At 40.4% G+C, this 18476-nt stretch overlaps 1 protein-coding gene across 1 annotated transcript in view; it reads right to left on the reverse strand.

Moving 5' to 3' along the window:
* The window catches only part of KLF11 (KLF transcription factor 11), a 32591-nt gene that overhangs the window by 12812 nt on the left and 1303 nt on the right, over window positions 1–18476 (reverse strand). Inside the window, exon 2 of the mRNA XM_053709694.1 lies at window positions 13684–13944. Coding sequence (XP_053565669.1) covers window positions 13684–13944 — 261 coding nt within the window. The remainder of the gene's footprint in view (window positions 1–13683; window positions 13945–18476) is intronic.

Consider the following 18476-nt stretch of genomic DNA (forward strand, 5'->3'; position numbering starts at 1 on the left):
ATAAATTCCTTTCTTCTGTAGTGTGATCAGTCCACGGGTCATCATTACTTGTGGGATATTATCTGCTCCCCTACAGGAAGTGCAAGAGGATTCACCCAGCAGAGCTGCTATATAGCTCCTCCCCTCTACGTCACCTCCAGTCATTCGACCAAGGACCAACGAGAAAGGAGAAGCCAAGGGTGTAGTGGTGACTGGAGTATAATTTAAAAAATATTTACCTGCCTTAAAAAACAGGGCGGGCCGTGGACTGATCACACTACAGAAGAAAGGAATTTATCAGGTAAGCATAAATTATGTTTTCTTCTGTTAAGTGTGATCAGTCCACGGGTCATCATTACTTGTGGGATACCAATACCAAAGCAAAAGTACACGGATGACGGGAGGGATAGGCAGGCTCTTTATACAGAAGGAACCACTGCCTGAAGAGCCTTTCTCCCAAAAATAGCCTCCGAGGAAGCAAAAGTGTCAAATCTGTAAAATTTGGAAAAAGTATGAAGCGAAGACCAAGTTGCAGCCTTGCAAATCTGTTCAACAGAGGCCTCATTCTTAAAGGCCCAAGTGGAAGCCACAGCTCTAGTGGAATGAGCTGTAATTCTTTCAGGAGGCTGCTGTCCAGCAGTCTCATAAGCTAAACGAATTATGCTACGAAGCCAAAAAGAGAGAGAGGTAGCAGAAGCTTTTTGACCTCTCCTCTGACCAGAGTAAACGACAAACAGGGAAGACGTTTGTCGAAAATCTTTAGTTGCCTGTAAATAAAATTTAAGGGCACGAACTACATCCAGATTGTGCAAAAGACGTTCCTTCCTCGAAGAAGGATTTGGGCACAAGGATGGAACAACAATCTCCTGATTGATATTCCTGTTAGTGACTACCTTAGGTAAGAACCCAGGTTTAGTACGCAGAACTACCTTATCCGAGTGAAAAATCAAATAAGGAGAATCACAATGTAAGGCTGATAACTCAGAGACTCTTCGAGCCGAGGAAATAGCCATTAAAAATAGAACTTTCCAAGATAACAACTTTATAACAATGGAATGAAGGGGTTCAAACGGAACACCCTGTAAAGACGTTAAGAACAAGGTTTAAACTCCATGGTGGAGCCACAGCTTTAAACACAGGTTTAATCCTGGCCAAAGCCTGACAAAAAGCCTGAACGTCTGGAACTTCTGACAGACGCTTGTGTAACAGAATGGACAGAGCTGAGATCTGTCCCTTTAAGGAACTAGCGGATAACCCCTTTTCTAAACCTTCTTGTAGAAAAGACAATATCCTAGGAATCCTAACCTTACTCCAAGAGTAACCTTTGGATTCGCACCAATATAGGTATTTACGCCATATTTTATGGTAAATCTTTCTGGTAACAGGCTTCCTAGCCTGTATTAAGGTATCAATAACTGACTCAGAAAAACCACGCTTTGATAAGATCAAGCGTTCAATTTCCAAGCAGTCAGCTTCAGAGAAGTTAGATTTTGATGTTTGAAAGGACCCTGAATCAGAAGGTCCTGTTTCAGAGGTAACGACCAAGGTGGACAGAATGACATGTCCACCAGATCTGTATACCAAGTCCTGCGTGGCCATGCAGGCGCTATTAGAATCACTGATGCTTTCTCCTGTTTGATTCTGGCAATCAATCGAGGAAGCATCGGGAAAGGTGGAAACACATAAGCCATCCTGAAGGTCCATGGTGCTGTCAAGGCATCTATCAGGACCGCTCCCGGATCCCTGGATCTGGACCCGTAGCGCGGAAGCTTGGCGTTCTGTCGAGACGCCATGAGATCTATCTCTGGTTTGCCCCAACGTCGAAGTATTTGGGCAAAGACCTCTGGATGAAGTTCCCACTCCCCCGGATGAAAAGTCTGACGACTTAAGAAATCCGCCTCCCAGTTCTCCACTCCCGGGATGTGGATTGCAGACAGGTGGCAAGAGTGAGACTCTGCCCAGCGAATTATCTTCGATACTTCCATCATTGCTAGGGAGCTTCTTGTCCCTCCCTGATGGTTGATATAAGCTACAGTCGTGATGTTGTCCGACCGGAACCTGATGAACCCCCGAGTTGTTAACTGGGGTCAAGCCAGAAGAGCATTGAGGACTGCTCTCAATTCCAGAATGTTTATTGGAAGAAGACTCTCCTCCTGATTCCATAGTCCCTGAGCCTTCAGAGAATTCCAGACAGCGCCCCAACCTAGTAGGCTGGCGTCTGTTGTTACAATTGACCAGTCTGGCCTGCTGAATGGCATTCCCCTGGCCAGATGTGGCCGATAAAGCCACCATAGAAGAGAATTTCTGGTCTCTTGATTCAGATTTAGAGTGGGGGACAAATCTGAGTAATCCCCATTCCACTGACTTAGCATGCACAGTTGCAGTGGTCTGAGATATAGGCGTGCAAAAGGAACTATGTCCATTGCTGCTACCATTAGTCCGATTACCTCCATGCATTGAGCTACTGATGGGTGTTGAATAGAATGAAGGACACGGCATGCACTTTGAAGTTTTGTTAACCTGTCCTCTGTTAGGTAAATCTTCATTTGTACAGAATCTATCAGAGTCCCCAGGAAGGGAACTCTTGTGAGTGGAAAGAGAGAACTTCTCTTTTCGTTCACTTTCCATCCATGCGACCTTAGAAATGCCAGTACTATCTCTGTATGAGATTTGGCAGTTTGAAGGCTTGAAGCTTGTATCAGTATGTCGTCTAAGTACGGAGCTACTGAAATTCCTCGCGGTCTTAGTACCGCCAGAAGAGTGCCCAGAACCTTTGTGAAGATTCTTGGAGCCGTAGCCAGTCCGAATGGAAGAGCTACAAACTGGTAATGCCTGTCAAAAAGGCAAACCTTAGATACCGGTAATGGCTTTTGTGAATCGGTATGTGAAGGTAAGCATCCTTTAAATCCACTGTGGTCATGTACTGACCCTCTTGGATCATGGGCAAAAATGTTCGAATAGTTTCCATCTTGAACGATGGAACTCTTAGGAATTTGTTTAGGATCTTTAAATCCAAGATTGGCCTGAAGGTTCCCTCTTTTTTGGGAACTACAAACAGATTTGAGTAAAACCCTTGTCCTAGTTCCAACCGCGGAACTGGATGGATCACTCCCATTAATAAAAGATCTTGTACGCGGCGTAGAAACGCTTCCTTCTTTGTTAGGTTTGTTGACAACCTTGACAGATGAAATCTCCCTCTTGGGGGAGAGGATTTGAAGTCCAGAAGGTATCCCTGAGATATGATCTCTAACGCCCAGGGATCCTGAACATCTCTTGCCCAAGTCTGGGCGAAGAGGGAAAGTCTACCCCCCACTAGATCCGGTCCCGGATCGGGGGCCCTCAATTCATGCTGTCTTAGGGGCAGCAGCAGGTTTTCTGGCCTGTTTGCCCCTGTTCCAGGACTGGTTAGGTTTCCAGCCTTGTCTGTAGCGAGCAACAGCTCCTTCCTGTTTTGGTGCAGAGGAAGTTGATGCTGCTCCTGCTTTGAAATTACGAAAGGAACGAAAATTGGACTGTCTAGCCTTGGCTTTGGCCTTGTCCTGAGGCAGGGCATGACCTTTACCTCCTGTAATGTCAGCAATAATCTCTTTCAAGCCGGGCCCGAATAAGGTCTGCCCTTTGAAAGGAATATTAAGCAATTTAGATTTAGACGTAACATCAGCTGACCAGGATTTCAGCCACAGAGCTCTGCGTGCCTGAATGGCGAATCCTGAATTTTTAGCCGCAAGTTTAGTTAAATGTACTACGGCATCTGAAATAAATGAATTAGCTAACTTAAGGAATTTAAGTTTGTGTGTGATGTCATCTAGTGTGGATGATTGAAGTGTCTCTTCCAGAGACTCAAACCAAAATGCTGCTGCAGCCGTGACAGGCGCAATACATGCAAGAGGTTGCAATATAAACCCTTGTTGAACAAACATTTTCTTAAGGTAACCCTCTAATTTTTTATCCATTGGATCTGAAAAAGCACAGCTATCCTCCACTGGGATAGTGGTACGCTTAGCTAAAGTAGAAACTGCTCCCTCCACCTTAGGGACCATTTGCCATAAGTCCCGTGTGGCGGCGTCTATTGGAAACATCTTTCTGAATATAGGAGGGGGTGAGAAAGGCACACCGGGTCTATCCCACTCCTTAGTAACAATGTCAGTAAGTCTCTTAGGTATAGGAAAAACGTCAGTACTCGTCGGTACCCGCAAAATATTTATCCAACCTACACATTTTCTCTGGGATTGCAACAGTGTTACAATCATTCAGAGCCGCTAATACCTCCCCTAGTAACACACGGAGGTTCTCAAGCTTAAATTTAAAATTTGAAATGTCTGAGTCCAGTTTATTTGGATCAGAACCGTCACCCACAGAATGAAGCTCTCCGTCTTCACGTTCTGCAAACTGTGACGCAGTATCAGACATGGCCCTTGCATTATCAGCGCACTCTGTTCTCACCCCAGAGTGATCACGTTTACCTCTTAGTTCTGGTAGTTTAGCCAAAACTTCAGTCATAACAGTAGCCATATCTTGTAATGTGATTTGTAATGGCCGCCCAGATGTACTCGGCGCTACAATATCACGCACCTCCTGAGCGGGAGATGCAGGTACTGACACGTGAGGCGAGTTAGTCGGCATAACTCTCCCCTCGTTGTTTGGTGAAATATGTTCAATTTGTACAGATTGACTGTTTTTTAAAATAGCATCAATACATTTAGTACATAAATTTCTATTGGGCTCCAGTTTGGCATTAACACATATAGCACAGAGATATTCCTCTGAATCAGACATGTTTAACACACTAGCAAATAAACAGCAACTTGAAAATACTTTTCAAAGTAATTTACAAATAATATGAAAACGAACTGTGCCTTTAAGAAGCACAGAAAAAAATTATAACAGTTAAAATAATTAAGTTATAGCATCAATCTTTGTCAGAATATATAGCAAAGGATTGTTCCCCTCAGCAATTAAACAACACAACTTTAGCAAAGGTTTAATCCCATTAGCAAAGATAACAATTTCTGAAAGCAGGAAACAAATTACAGAATAAACGTTTTTATGTCAGTCAAACTATAATTCTCACAGCTCTGCTGAGAGAAAATATTTGATGCATAGTAAAAGCGCCCCTCCCCCACACACACAGCAGTGAGGGAGAACAGAAACTGACAGAAAAAACAGATTTAAGCAACTGCCAAGTGGAAAAAATAGTGCCCAAACATTTATTCACTCAGTACCTCAGTAAATGAAAATGATTTTACATTCCAGCAAAAACATTAAACATAATCTCTAGTTATTAAACAACTTTATGTCTTTCTTACAGTGTAATTCTAGTGAAATACCATTCCCCAGAATACTGAAGTGTAAAGTATACATACATGACATTATATCGGTATGGCAGGATTTTCTCATCAATTCCATTGTCAGAAAATAAAAACTGCTACATACCTCTATGCAGATTCATCTGCCCGCTGTCCCCTGATCTGAAGTTTTACCTCACTCCTCAGATGGCCGAGAAACAGCAATATGATCTTAACTACTCCGGCTAAAATCATAGCAAAACTCTGGTAGATTCTTCCTCAAACTCTGCCAGAGAGGTAATAACACACTCCGGTGTTATTTTAAAATAACAAACTTTTGATTGAAGATATAAAACTAAGTATAATCACCATAGTCCTCTCACACGACCTATCTAGTTGCTGGGTGCAAGAGAATGACTGGAGGTGACGTAGAGGGGAGGAGCTATATAGCAGCTCTGCTGGGTGAATCCTCTTGCACTTCCTGTAGGGGAGCAGATAATATCCCACAAGTAATGATGACCCGTGGACTGATCACACTTAACAGAAGAAATACAGTTGTTGATAGGAGCATACATATTACTTTTATTTTCTCACCCTCTGTATAGAAAATAAAATGCTCTGATGAAATAGAACATTTTATTTTTACATTAGAATGTCCCATTAAACAGGACTAGAGTAACGTAGGTGCTAGGCCACACACGATACATTAAACATTATTGTGCCTGATAGTTTGTGAGCACTGATAGTAGCTGTGTTGCGCCTACACAGGTACAACACCCAGGCTCCGCCAGGTTAATTAAACAGACACCTAATTTAACAATAGAAATGCTCAAGAAATGTTAAGATTGGTTAAGTGTCATCATGTGAGATTGTTTTTTGTTGTCCATCATCCTTTTAGCTACAGGTTTTTATTTAATGAACCTATTTAACACAGCCTATATGCTTGTGCACGTGTCAGTGCCTTGTTATTAGTGCCAGTAGAAACTGAACATGCTGTTTATTTTAACAAGTATTCCATTCCTTACCTCCTTCTGGTTATTTCACTCAAGGAGACCGTCTTGTGGGCTGCACCAAGGAGCAGTCAGATGGGAGACTGTCAGTGTGCAGCACGTTATGCCACACCATTTCTAAGAGATTTTACTGCACTGAGTTCCTGTCTTCTAATGAAATTGACTTAAAGGGACACTAAACTGTTGTTGTACATGCAGCATTTCAAATGATTTCCTAGAGTGCAACTGTATTTAAATATTTTTAATAACCCCCACTGCACCTCATCTTACCATCCCCGCTTCCACCTATCTCCATTTCTCCATAAAGGGGTTATACACACAGTAAAAGTGCCACTCAGGACCCAAGGAGCACTGTGGGTACTTAGTGAAAACCTCCACTGATCCAATCAGCAGTGCTAGTCACACAACTCAGATGTCACCCCCCCACCACACACACACACATATATATATATATATATATACATATATATACACACATATACATACACACACACACACGTATATATATATACACACACACACACACACACACATATATATATATATATATATATATATATATATATATATATACTAGTCCTAAAGCCCGTTCACACGGGCCATTTTTTGCAGTACAGTGGTCCCACCCCTGGCGTTCTCTCCCTCCCACTCTCTTTTGCTTTCTCTCTCTCCCCCCTCTCTTTTGCGCTCTCTCCCCCTCTCTCTCTCTCCATCTCCCCCCCCTCTCTCTCTCTCCCCTCTCTCTCCCCCCCCCCCTTTCCCTCTCTCTCTCCCCTCTCTCTCTCTCTCTCTCCCCTCTCTCTATCTCACCCCTCTCTCTATCTCCCCTCCTCTCTCTCTCTCTCTCGCCTCTCTCTTTCTCTCTCCCCTCTCTCTGTCTCTCTCTCTCCCCTCTATCTCTCCCCCCTCTCTCTCTCCCCCCTCTTTTGATCTCTCTCCCCCCCTCTCTCTCTCTCCCCCCTCTCTCTCTCTCTCTCCCCCTCTCTCCCCTCTCTCTCTCCCCCCTCTCTCTCTCTCTCTCCCCCTCTCTTTCTCTCTCCCCCCCTCTCTCTCTCCCCCCCCTCTCTCTCTCTCTCTCTCTCTCTCCCTCTCTCCCCCCTCTCTCTCTCTCCCCTCTCTCTCTCTCTCCCCCCTCTATCTCTCTCCCCTCTCTCTTCTCTCTTTCTCCCCCCCCCCTCTCTCTCTCTCCCCCCTCTGTCTCTCCTCTCTCTCTCTTGCCCCTCTATCTCTCCCCACCTCTCTCTCTCCCCCCTCTCTCTCTGCCCCTCTATCTCTCCCCCCCCCTCTCTCTCCCCCCTCTCTCTGTGTCTCTCCTCTCTATCTCTCTCCCCCCTCCCCCCCTCTCTCTCTCCCTCTCTCTCTCATTCTCTCTCTCCCCCTCTCTCCCCTCTCTCTTTCCCCTCTCTCTCTCCCCCTTTAACTCCCCCCTCTTTCTCCCCCCTCTCTCTCCCCCCCCCTCTCTCTCCCCACATCTCCCCCCTCTCTCCACATCTCCCCCCTCTCCCCACATCTCTCCCCATCTCCCCCCTCTCTCCACATCTCCCCCCTCTCTCCACATCTCTCCCCTCTCTCCACATCTCTCCCCTCTCTCCACATCTCCCCCCTCTCTCCACATCTCCCCCTCCCTCACTCCACATCTCCCCCTCCCTCACTCCACATCTCCCCCCATCTCTCCACATCTCCCCCCCTCTCCCCACATCCCTCCACCCTCTCTTGAGCTGTTTGAGCTCTCTTCACGGGCCTTCACGCTAGGCTCCGCCCCCTTCACGGGCCTTCGCGTTAGGCCCCGCCCCCTTCACGCTCGGCCACGCCCACTTTTGCTCGGCGCAGTCGGCAGAACAGGTAGGGACTTAGGCCAGTGTGTTTATCCGCGTGCAGTCTCTACTGCGCATGACAGCTTCGGACAAACACACTTGGCCTTTTATAGTATAGGATATATATATACACACACACACACTTTTCAGGTGAACACGATGGTAATAGTCATCACCTTCCTACACGCATGCAGCATTTGAGGGGGCACTTATAGAGACTTTATTGCCCTTTATAAACACAGAGAGGTATAAGACACCAATATGTCAATACTAACTACAGGGATATAATACTTTTATGGTGCTCTGGTCATTTAAAGGGACCCTAGTACCAAAATAAAAAGCAATAGAGTGATCACCTGAAAGAATCATAGGCATTTGAGGGACGGTATATGTTGAGTTAAAATTATTCTGCAGGTCATTTTGAAATGAAATGTAATGTTATATTAGGCAGCTACACTAAAGCAGCAGCTTGATTGCAATGTGTTGATTAACCGAAGAATAAAGCAGCTATTAAAGTTTTATAAAATATTGCAGCTGTTAAAAATAGCATTGCAAATTAGCTGCAGAGAATTTTTTTTTTTATTGTCTCGAATAAATGTGTTTCCTTTGTTCTTGGTCTAACATCACATTAGGGGCTCGATTTATCAAGACCTTTTCTCCCCTTTGACTGCGGGTTTGCACAAGCGAACCGGCAGCCAGGATTTATCAAGCAGCAGTCATCAGACCGCAGCTTCCCTGCCCTGTTCTACACCTCTTAGGTGGAGAAATTCAATCTCCCTAATCTTGCCCGACCACGGTGATTAACACGCTCCATGGACAAGCCGGGCAGACAGGGGTGAATGTCCGCCCCAAGATGATAAATGGAGCCCTATAAAAGGTAACAATTTAGTAATAAAAAAAGGTGCACAGATGAGTATAAAAATAGATATTTTATGAGATAATATATGCAGACATCCTCAGACTTGGCCCTCCAGAAGTTTTGGAACTACATTTTCCATGATGCTCATCCAGCTGATATGCTGGATGAGCATCATGAGAAATGTAGTTCCAAAACCTCTGGAGGGCCAAGTTTGAGGATGTCTGATATATAGGATGAATTTCGTTTGGACTTTTTTTTTTTTTTTAATAATTTCTTACTACAATGAGTTTGGACATGGCATGCATACAAAATGTGTTAAGCCCCTTTTCTGGGAAATCTATATTTAGTGCAATTTTAAAATACTGTATTATCTAATATTTAAAGTGAAAGTAAATCCTAGCGTTTTACAAACACTAGGATTTACTACTGAAACAAATAAAGGGGACTTTCATTCATGAAGTATAAAGGTACTTCATGTAGAAAGCTCCTTTATTTGATTCAATCGATCGCCATTTTTACCTGGTACAGGAACCCACAGCAAAAAAAAAAAAAAAATTTGGCTAAGAGGTGACGTTTTCACCTCTTAGCCAATAGTCGTGCGGTAAATTCGGCTTCCATGGGCGCCAAGCTGGATTTACCGCACGGCTATTGGCTAAGAGGTGAAAACGTCACCTCTTAGCCAAATTTTTTTTTGCCGTGGGCTGCTGTACCAGGTAAAAACGGTGATCGATTGAATCAAATAAAGGAGCTTTCTACACGAAGTACCTTATACTTCATGAATGAAAGTCCCCTTTTTTTGTTTCAATAGTAAATCCTAGCATTTGTAAAATGCTAGGATTTACTTTCACTTTAAGACCTACTCATTTTCTGCACAAAATTGCAAGATGGTGCAAAATGACAAAAATTATACATTTTATCTTTTGGTGTTCAATTATTATTTGTCACTGAACATTGTAGACATAAATTGCTAACTTTTGATATTTTGGGAAGATGAACTAATCTTAAATATTAAATGTGTGTTTGAAGCATTAAAAGGGGACGAGAAACCCCCAAAAATACATTAATGATTCGGACAGAACACACAATTTTAAACAACTTTCAAATGTAATATTTACTCTTGTTATCCTTTGCTGAAGGAACAGCATTGCACTATTGGCAGTTAGCTGAACACATCTAGTTAGCCAATCACAAGAGATAAAAGTATGCAGGCACCAATCAACAGCTAGCTCCCACTAGTGTAGGATATGTGCATATTCATTTTCAACAATGGATACCAAGGCAACAAAGTACATTTGAAAATAGCAGTCATTTTAAAAGTGTCTTAAAATAGCATGCTCTATCTGATTCTTGCAAGTTTAATTTTCACTTTCCTATCCCTTTAAGAAATAATAACTCCTGTGCTCCTACTTACCATGTACAACATGCAAAAATGACACAGATATTGTAATTGGTTTATTTTGCATTTCATATTGTGGCATTTTTCTATATTACAGTATTTTTCTAATTTGATTCTACAAAATAATTTGTCTGCTGAAAAAAATATATAGGTATAATTTGTGTGGGTAGCTCACAAAAAATAAAAATAAACTTTATGTGCCAAACTACCAAAAACAGATCTGGCACAGGGGTGTGAAATGGCTCAGCACACAAAGGGTTAAGATACTTTTCCCAAAACATTTTTTTTTACCATTCAAAATACAGAAAAAAATGTTCCCCTTAACAATAGTTTCTATTATTGGATGTTTTCAGTGTAACAATTCCCTAACTTGAATATATCCTTCAATTAAAAAAAAATGAAACATTTGAATGTTTATTCTCAAAGACTAACATGGGAATCAATATTACTGTATTACATATAAATATAACATTGCATTTTTTCTGAAAACTGTCACAATCAAAATAATTACATTTCATATTAATTTACAACAATTAATCTCAGAATGTTAACAGAAATTAGGCCAACATTCTTTTTTTTCCCAAATGCTATAAAGCAAGTGGTGGTTAGAGCTTAAAGGGACATAATACTCATATGCTAAATCACTTGAAACTGATGCAGTATAACTGTAAAAAGCTGACAGGAAAATATCACCTGAGCATCTCTATGTAAAAAAGGAAGATATTTTACCTCACAATCTCCTCAGCTCAGCAGAGTAAGTTCTGTGTAAAAAGTTATACTCAGCTGCTCCCAGCTGCAGGTAAAAAAATTAAAAAAAATGAAAAAATGAACAGCAGCCAATCAGCATCAGCAGTGCTGAGGTCATGAACTCTTACTGTGATCTCATGAGATTTGACTTAACTCTCATGAGATTTAATAGTAAGCTTCCTTTACCTGATTGGTGAAATAATATGAGAGTGCACGATGCTCATCCCTTCAGATGTTCCAGGACAGACACACTAAAATGCTGCTTAGAAATCCTTTACAATGGGAGGTGGCTACTGAGGAACTTTTGAGGTAAAATATCTTTCTTTTTTACATAGAGATGTTCAGGTGATATTTTCTAATCAGCTTTTTACAGTTATGCTGCATCACTTTCAAGTGTTTAAACATTTGGGTATTATGGCCCTTTAACTATTGAAAAACAAGTGCAGCAAACAAGATTTGAATTTGTGTTAAAAAAATTAGAATTGTTTGATTAAAATATTTTCTAATCATAAATGTAATTAGCTCTGCGAAATCTGTTGGCGCTCTACAAACAAAAATAACTGATAATAATAACAATTATTAATGCCCCTTTAACCCCTTCACCCAAAACAACGTATATATATATATATATATATATATATATATATATATATATGCACGACGTGCGGTACTTTGGCTATCGTACTGCACGACATATATATATATATATATGCTGTTAAGATACAGCCGAGATCTGGAGCTCCTGAAGCTTCAGGCATCTCCCGCATATGGAGCATCAGCATGATCGGTGCTCTGCCTCCATATGAGGGCAGATGCCTGTTCGTTACAGGTGGTGACACTGTGTGTGTCATCGTCTGTAACTATCTTCTGCTGGAGGTATGGGCGGGAGGTATTGGCGGGAGGCGGGTGGGCGGCCCAGCAGTGGAGGCGGGTGAGAGTGGGAGGAAGTGGGAGGGGTCCTACGCTACGGAAAAAAAAGGAACAGGGAGGGATGGGGAAGCTACACTATGAAAAAGGGGGTGCGGGGGACCCTAAACTAAAGATCGCTGGTTGGGGGGCACTACGCTACGGAAAAGCAACAAAAAATTTTTTTTTAAAAAAAAATATTTTTTCGCTAAAAAAAAAACATACAAAAAAAAAACGGTTTTCAGGTACTGGCAGTACCTAAGATGGCGGCAGTAGTTAGGGCAGGGTAGGTTTAGAGAGCTGTTTGGGGGGGGGGGTCAGGAAGGTGGGGGTAAGGGGGATCCTACACTGCAGAAAATCTAAATATATATATATATATATATATATATATATATATATATATATATATATATTTTGAAAAGCCTTAAGTTTTCATACTGGCAGGCTGTCTGCCAGTACCTAACATAGGGGTGACCAGTGTGTGTGTGTGGGGGGGGGAGGCAGAGAGCTGTTTTGGGAGGGATCAGGGGTTGGGAAGTGTCAGATGGCAGGGTAATCTCTACACTAAAGCTAACATTAACCTTTTAAGCTACCTAATTAACCCCTTCACTGCCAGGAATAATAGAAGTGTGGTGTGCAGCTGCAATTAGGGGCCTTCTATATATCAAAAAGCAATGGCAAAGTCATATATGTCTGCTATTTCTGAACAAAGTGGATCCCAGAGAAACTTTTACAAATATTTGTGCCATGATTGCACAAGCAGTATGTAAATCATTTCTGTCAGAAACCTAAATTTTGTGAAAAAAGTACCAATTTTTTTTTTTAATTGATGGCATTTGGCAGTGAAATGGTGGCATGAAATATACCAAAATGAGCCTAGATCAATACCTACTTAAAAAATATATATAGATTTTACAGGTAAATATAAAAACAAGGATCTATTTCATTTTAAATGGAGTGATAGCAAAAATTCTAAAAATGCTCTGGTATTTTGGGCAAGTTTTTGTCTGGAAGTTCCGGAAGTGAAAGGGTTAAAGGGACAGTCTAGTCAAAAATAAACTTCCATGATTCGGATAGGGAATGTCATTTTAAACAACTTTCCATGGTACTTTTAGCATCAATTTTGCTTTGTTCTATTCGTATTCTTTGTTGCAAGCTAAACCTAGGAATGCTCATATGCTATTTTCTTAGCCCTTGAAGGCCGCCTCTTATCTGAATGTATTTTTACAGTTTTTCACAACGAGAGGGCATTAGTTCATGTGTGCCATATAGATAACATTGTGTTCACGCACATGGAGTTACCTAAGAGTCCGCACTGATTGGCTAAAATGAAAGTCTGTCAAAATAAATGAAATAAGGGGCAGTCTGAAGAGGCATAAATACAAGGTAATCACAGAGGTAAAAAGTGTATTAATATAACTGTGTTGGTCATGCAAAACTGGGTTGTGGGCAATAAAGGGATTATCTATCTTTTTAAATAATACAAATTCTGGTGTAGACTGTCCCTTTAACAAGATGCGTAAAATGTATCCACTAGCCCTGTAAATGTTGTCCCTCATTTGAGAAAAATGAATACCCCTGGTCACAATACATTTAAACACTATAATTTTTTTGCTATATATTTTCTTGATAAAACATGGTAAAATAGTTTGTTTTAATACACATAAATGTATATCTTCATCCTTACCAGTGTAGAAAGTGAGTGAAAGTCCTTTGACAGCGTTGGGGCAGACTCACACTGCATGGTAAAATCAGAGGAGTCAGACGCAGGAGTGAGCGGTCTCATCTTGAGGGCTTCTGGCTTCTGTGACATTTGTCCCCATGAGCTCATGCAGACCAGAGCTTCTACAGCTTCAAAGTCGTTCTGTTCCAAGGTGCTACAGGTAGATCGCTCGCTGTCATGTCTCTTTCTTTCCAGTATGGATTCACAGATATCCATAAAGTCTAACTGTAAATAAAGAAGAAAAAACCCGTCTTCAATTAGCTTCAAATGTTCGCAAGCTATGATGCCTCATTACAGGGACATAAAACTGCAATATGGAAATACTAGAGCACTTTCAAAACGCACTATGGCTTGTATAGAACAGTGTGTTTAACCCCGAACAGCTCTGGAGCAGAGATACGCTTCCGCTCCAGAGCTGTCGAGGTTACACTGTCGCATGGGGCAAGCAATAGTGCAATTAGACTAATGTTTGCTTTAAATCAATATGTCTAGCATTTGTTAGGGTGTAGATTCCCTTAAATTATTATTATTTTTTTAATACTACCTCTGTATTTATTAACTATGCTTTTTAACCTTGCCTTAAATGTGTGAAAAATAGAATATATATATATATAGCGCAAGATGTTATATTTAATTAGCGTTTTAATATGACAATAGATACAGTATGTCTGTAAATAAAATGCACACTGCTAGCCTCAGACGTAATGTTTATGGCTCCTGCAGTTTCCATGTCCTCAGATAACCTGAGCAATATGGCGATTCTGAATAAAAGCTGTTAACAGTTCTCTCTCTCGCTCTTGACTCCAGGATTATCATTTTCTTTTTTATTAGAGCTAGACAATAATTAACTGAGGTATCTGGACTAGGTGGCATTTAGTATTGAAAAATTATCTTTTTCTGAAAATGACTATTAACATAAAACACTTTCTAAACATATCAATATGCAGCAAACCAAGGGCCAAACTGGTATATCATTTCCAGTAAGACATAAGAGACAGTAATGGAATATGGAGAGCAAGAGGGTACCACATCACATACACGTACGAAAGATTGTGAACTTTGAACACAAGAATTTCTGTTGCTATGTAAATTTGGATTACGCCGGGAGAGTCACGAGTTGGATGTAGTAAAAAAAAAAAAAAGAATGCTGGAGCGGCACAAAGAGATGTGACCTTTGATATGTGTCCACTAAAATACATGGTATGCAGTTTTATTTAAAAAAAATACACTGATGCAAGATGTGTCACAATCAGGAAACTCCAAGAGAGCATGTGACTGAGCTTAGTTAAAAAAACTCTCTACTCTGTACTAGACCTAAAAATATCCCCTTTTAATACCACCCACACTGATCCTATCCAGAATAAGTTAACTGGGTTGTCCTTGGTTTTCCCAGATTAATAGGTTAAAACCCAGAAACACAATTTGGCACACACAAAAAAAAACTAAACACAATACTCTTTTATATCGTTTGTAACATAGTTCATATATTAGACAAAGTCAAAACTTAACTGAATATTTCAAATGAACAGAGTTACGGTGCATTTATATAAAAAAAAGAAAATAAACAAAATTACACAACACAAACAGAAAAAAAAAAAAAATAACTGACTGCTTTGCCAGCATGATTTGCTTTTTTATGGAAGATTGGAGAAAAGAAATAGGCATCCACTAAATTATCTGGTGACTCGGAAATGAATGGCACAATTATATTTTGCAGTACATTCAATACATTTTGGGCTGATATCCAGTTACTAGCCTAGCCCTTCGTACAGGGATGGCAAGGGGCTGTAATGCCTTCTTTATAGCAGGCTTAATAAGCCAGTTCCCAAAACTTGGCTGAAACTACATTATAAATGTTTACAGGTACATTTAGTAATACAATTAAGAGTAATCATATTTTGGAACCAAATATAATTATTTTAATACCAGACATCTGTTACATTTAGTCAACCATTAGCATAAAATAATTAAAAGCTATCCTAAGAGATCCTAGTGCAGTGATGACTAACCTTGGCACCCCAGATGTTTTGTAACTACATTTCCCATGATGCTCAAATAGAATGCATTGTGCCTAAGCGTAATAGGAAATGTAGTTCCAAAAACATCTGGAGTACCCAGATTAGCCATCACTGTCCTAGTTCATTATTATCAGGGATGTGTATTTGGTGATATCTGTTGTCCATTAGCAAATGACAGTTTCAGAAGACAGCCTTGACCAAAACACCCAATCCAGTAATGAAATAAGTTATTTTTCTTTGATTCTTGGTATCTTTATTTGAAAAAGCAGGAATATAAGCTTACAAACCGGCTCATTTTTGGTTCAGAACCCTGGGTAGCGCTTGCTGATTGGTGGGTACATTGAGCCACCAATCAACAAGCGCTACCCTGGTGCTGAACCAAAGATGGGCTGGCTCGAAAGCTTACATTCCTGCTTTTTCAAATAAAGATTCCAAGAGAACGAAGAAAAATAGGAGTAAATTAAAAAGTTGCTTAAAATTGCATGCTCTGTCTGAATCATGAAAGAAAGAAAAAAATTGGGTTCAGTATCCCTTTAAGCAATTCACTTTCATCCAGAAACATACTTTAACCCAGGGCTCAATAAACTCAGAGACCAGGAAGCCACTGGCTCCTAGAATTTTACCCCTGGCTCCTAACTTTTTTTGGTTATTCGCCCGACCGCGCCACTGTGACAGGAGCGAGCTGCACTTAGTGCTATGGCGCGGTCGGGCCGGGCTGTGACTATACAGCTGGCCCAATGCGCTGACTAAAAATAACAGACCCGCTCAGCAGAGAGCGGGTCTGTAAAAGCGCCATATTTTTAGCAAATTAAAAAGGTAAAAAATGCATTTATGGCTATAGCACCTAAATAATGTTATATAATTCTGCACTATGTGCAGAATTATATAACATTATTTTTAAGGTTTACTGTCCCTTTAATATTCTTACTGGCTCCTAAATTTTAACAGATTTATCGACTTCTGCTTTAACCTACACTATCCCAGATACCAGTTACCTCAGGATATTATGACAACATAACTCTTGCAAAACCTTGATATTGAGCAATCACTTGCAATGCACAGTGTCAGTTTTCACTAACATACCAGTCAAAGGCTATTTAAAGGAACATAGTACTCTTAAAGGTACACTGCTCAGATGTTTTTTACGTTCCAAAAAAAAAAGAATTACAATCAGATTTTCCTGGGCTGAATAAACCATGCATGTCAGGGGAGCATCGATCAGCCTGTGAGCAAAAGGTACCCATTTTACACAAGGAAATCCCTGCTAGAATAAAATTGTTATTCTGAAACTTTTCCCACATTTCTAATGCAGAGTTCCCCAAGCTATGTGGAAGAGTTAAAGAGTCAGTAAACACTTTGCAATTACATTTTTTTGTATTTTTGCAATAAAGTAACATACTGTGTGAGTTTAATGTTTTTAGTGTGTTGTCACTCTGCTGCAAATGTTTTTTACATAGAGATGTTCAGGTGATATTTTCTAGTCAGCTTTTTACAGCTATGCTGCATCACTTTAAAGTGTTTCAACATTTGGGTATCATTGTCCTTTAAGTGAAAGTTTCCCTTAAAGGGCCATAATACCCAAATGTTGAAACACTTGAAAGTGATGCAGCATAGCTGTAAAAAGCTGACTATAAAATATCTCTGAACATCTCTATGTAAAAAAGAAAGATATTTTACCTCAAAAGTTCCTCAGTAGCCACCTCCCGTTGTAAAGGATTTCTAAGCAGCATTTTAGTATGTCTGTCCTACTAGGACAGCTGAAGGGATGAGCCTCGTGAACTCTCATATTATTTCACCAATCAGGTAAAGGAAGCTTACTATGAAATCTCATGAGAGTTAAGTCAAATCTCATGAGATCACAGTAAGAGTTCATGACCTCAGCACTGCTGATGCTGATTGGCTGCTGTTCTTTTCTTCATTTTTTTTTTTTTTTTACCTGCAGCTGGGAGCAGCTGAGTATAACTTTTTACACAGAACTTACTCTGCTGAGCTGAGGAGATTGTGAGGTAAAATATTTTCCTTTTTTACATAGAGATGCTCAGGTGATATTTTCCTGTCAGCTTTTTACAGTTATACTGCATCAGTTTCAAGTGATTTAGCATATGAGTATTATGTCCCTTTAAGGAAGTTTACTATGCAATCTCATGAGATCACAGTAAAAGAGTTCATGACCTCAGCACTGCTGATGCTGATTGGCTGCTGTTCATTTCTTCATTATTTTTTTTTCAACAGCTGAATTATAACTTTTTACACAGAGCTGAGGAAATTGTGAGGTAAAATATCTTCCTTTTTTACATAGAGATGCTCAGGTGATATTTTCCTGTCAGCTTTTTACAGCTATGCTGCATCACTTTCAAGTGATGTAGCATATGAGTATTATGTCCCTTTAAATGTCCCCCTAAAGGGGAAATTATGAACATCAGTTTCATGGTTTTGAAGATGTGCTTGCGGCAAGGGATGCTGGGATTTATTTTGACTATGAAGTGTGTGTTTCAGGGTACTCATAAGGTCTGTTTTTAGATCCTATGATCATTCACATATCAAATCAGGGTACAGCTTAAATGAGTATAATGGTTTAGGAACAACTGTTCAAAAAAATTCTGATAGTTTAAAAGGATGTGGTAGTTTCTCAAAGAGCTCAGTCAAGAATATGAATCGAATTGATCTCACACCTCTTCTTCCCATCAAATAATAATAAAAAATAATATATCTATATACACACACACACATATTTACTAT

The sequence above is a fragment of the Bombina bombina genome, chromosome 4 (genome assembly GCF_027579735.1).
Source record: "Bombina bombina isolate aBomBom1 chromosome 4, aBomBom1.pri, whole genome shotgun sequence".
Taxonomy (NCBI): domain Eukaryota; kingdom Metazoa; phylum Chordata; class Amphibia; order Anura; family Bombinatoridae; genus Bombina; species Bombina bombina.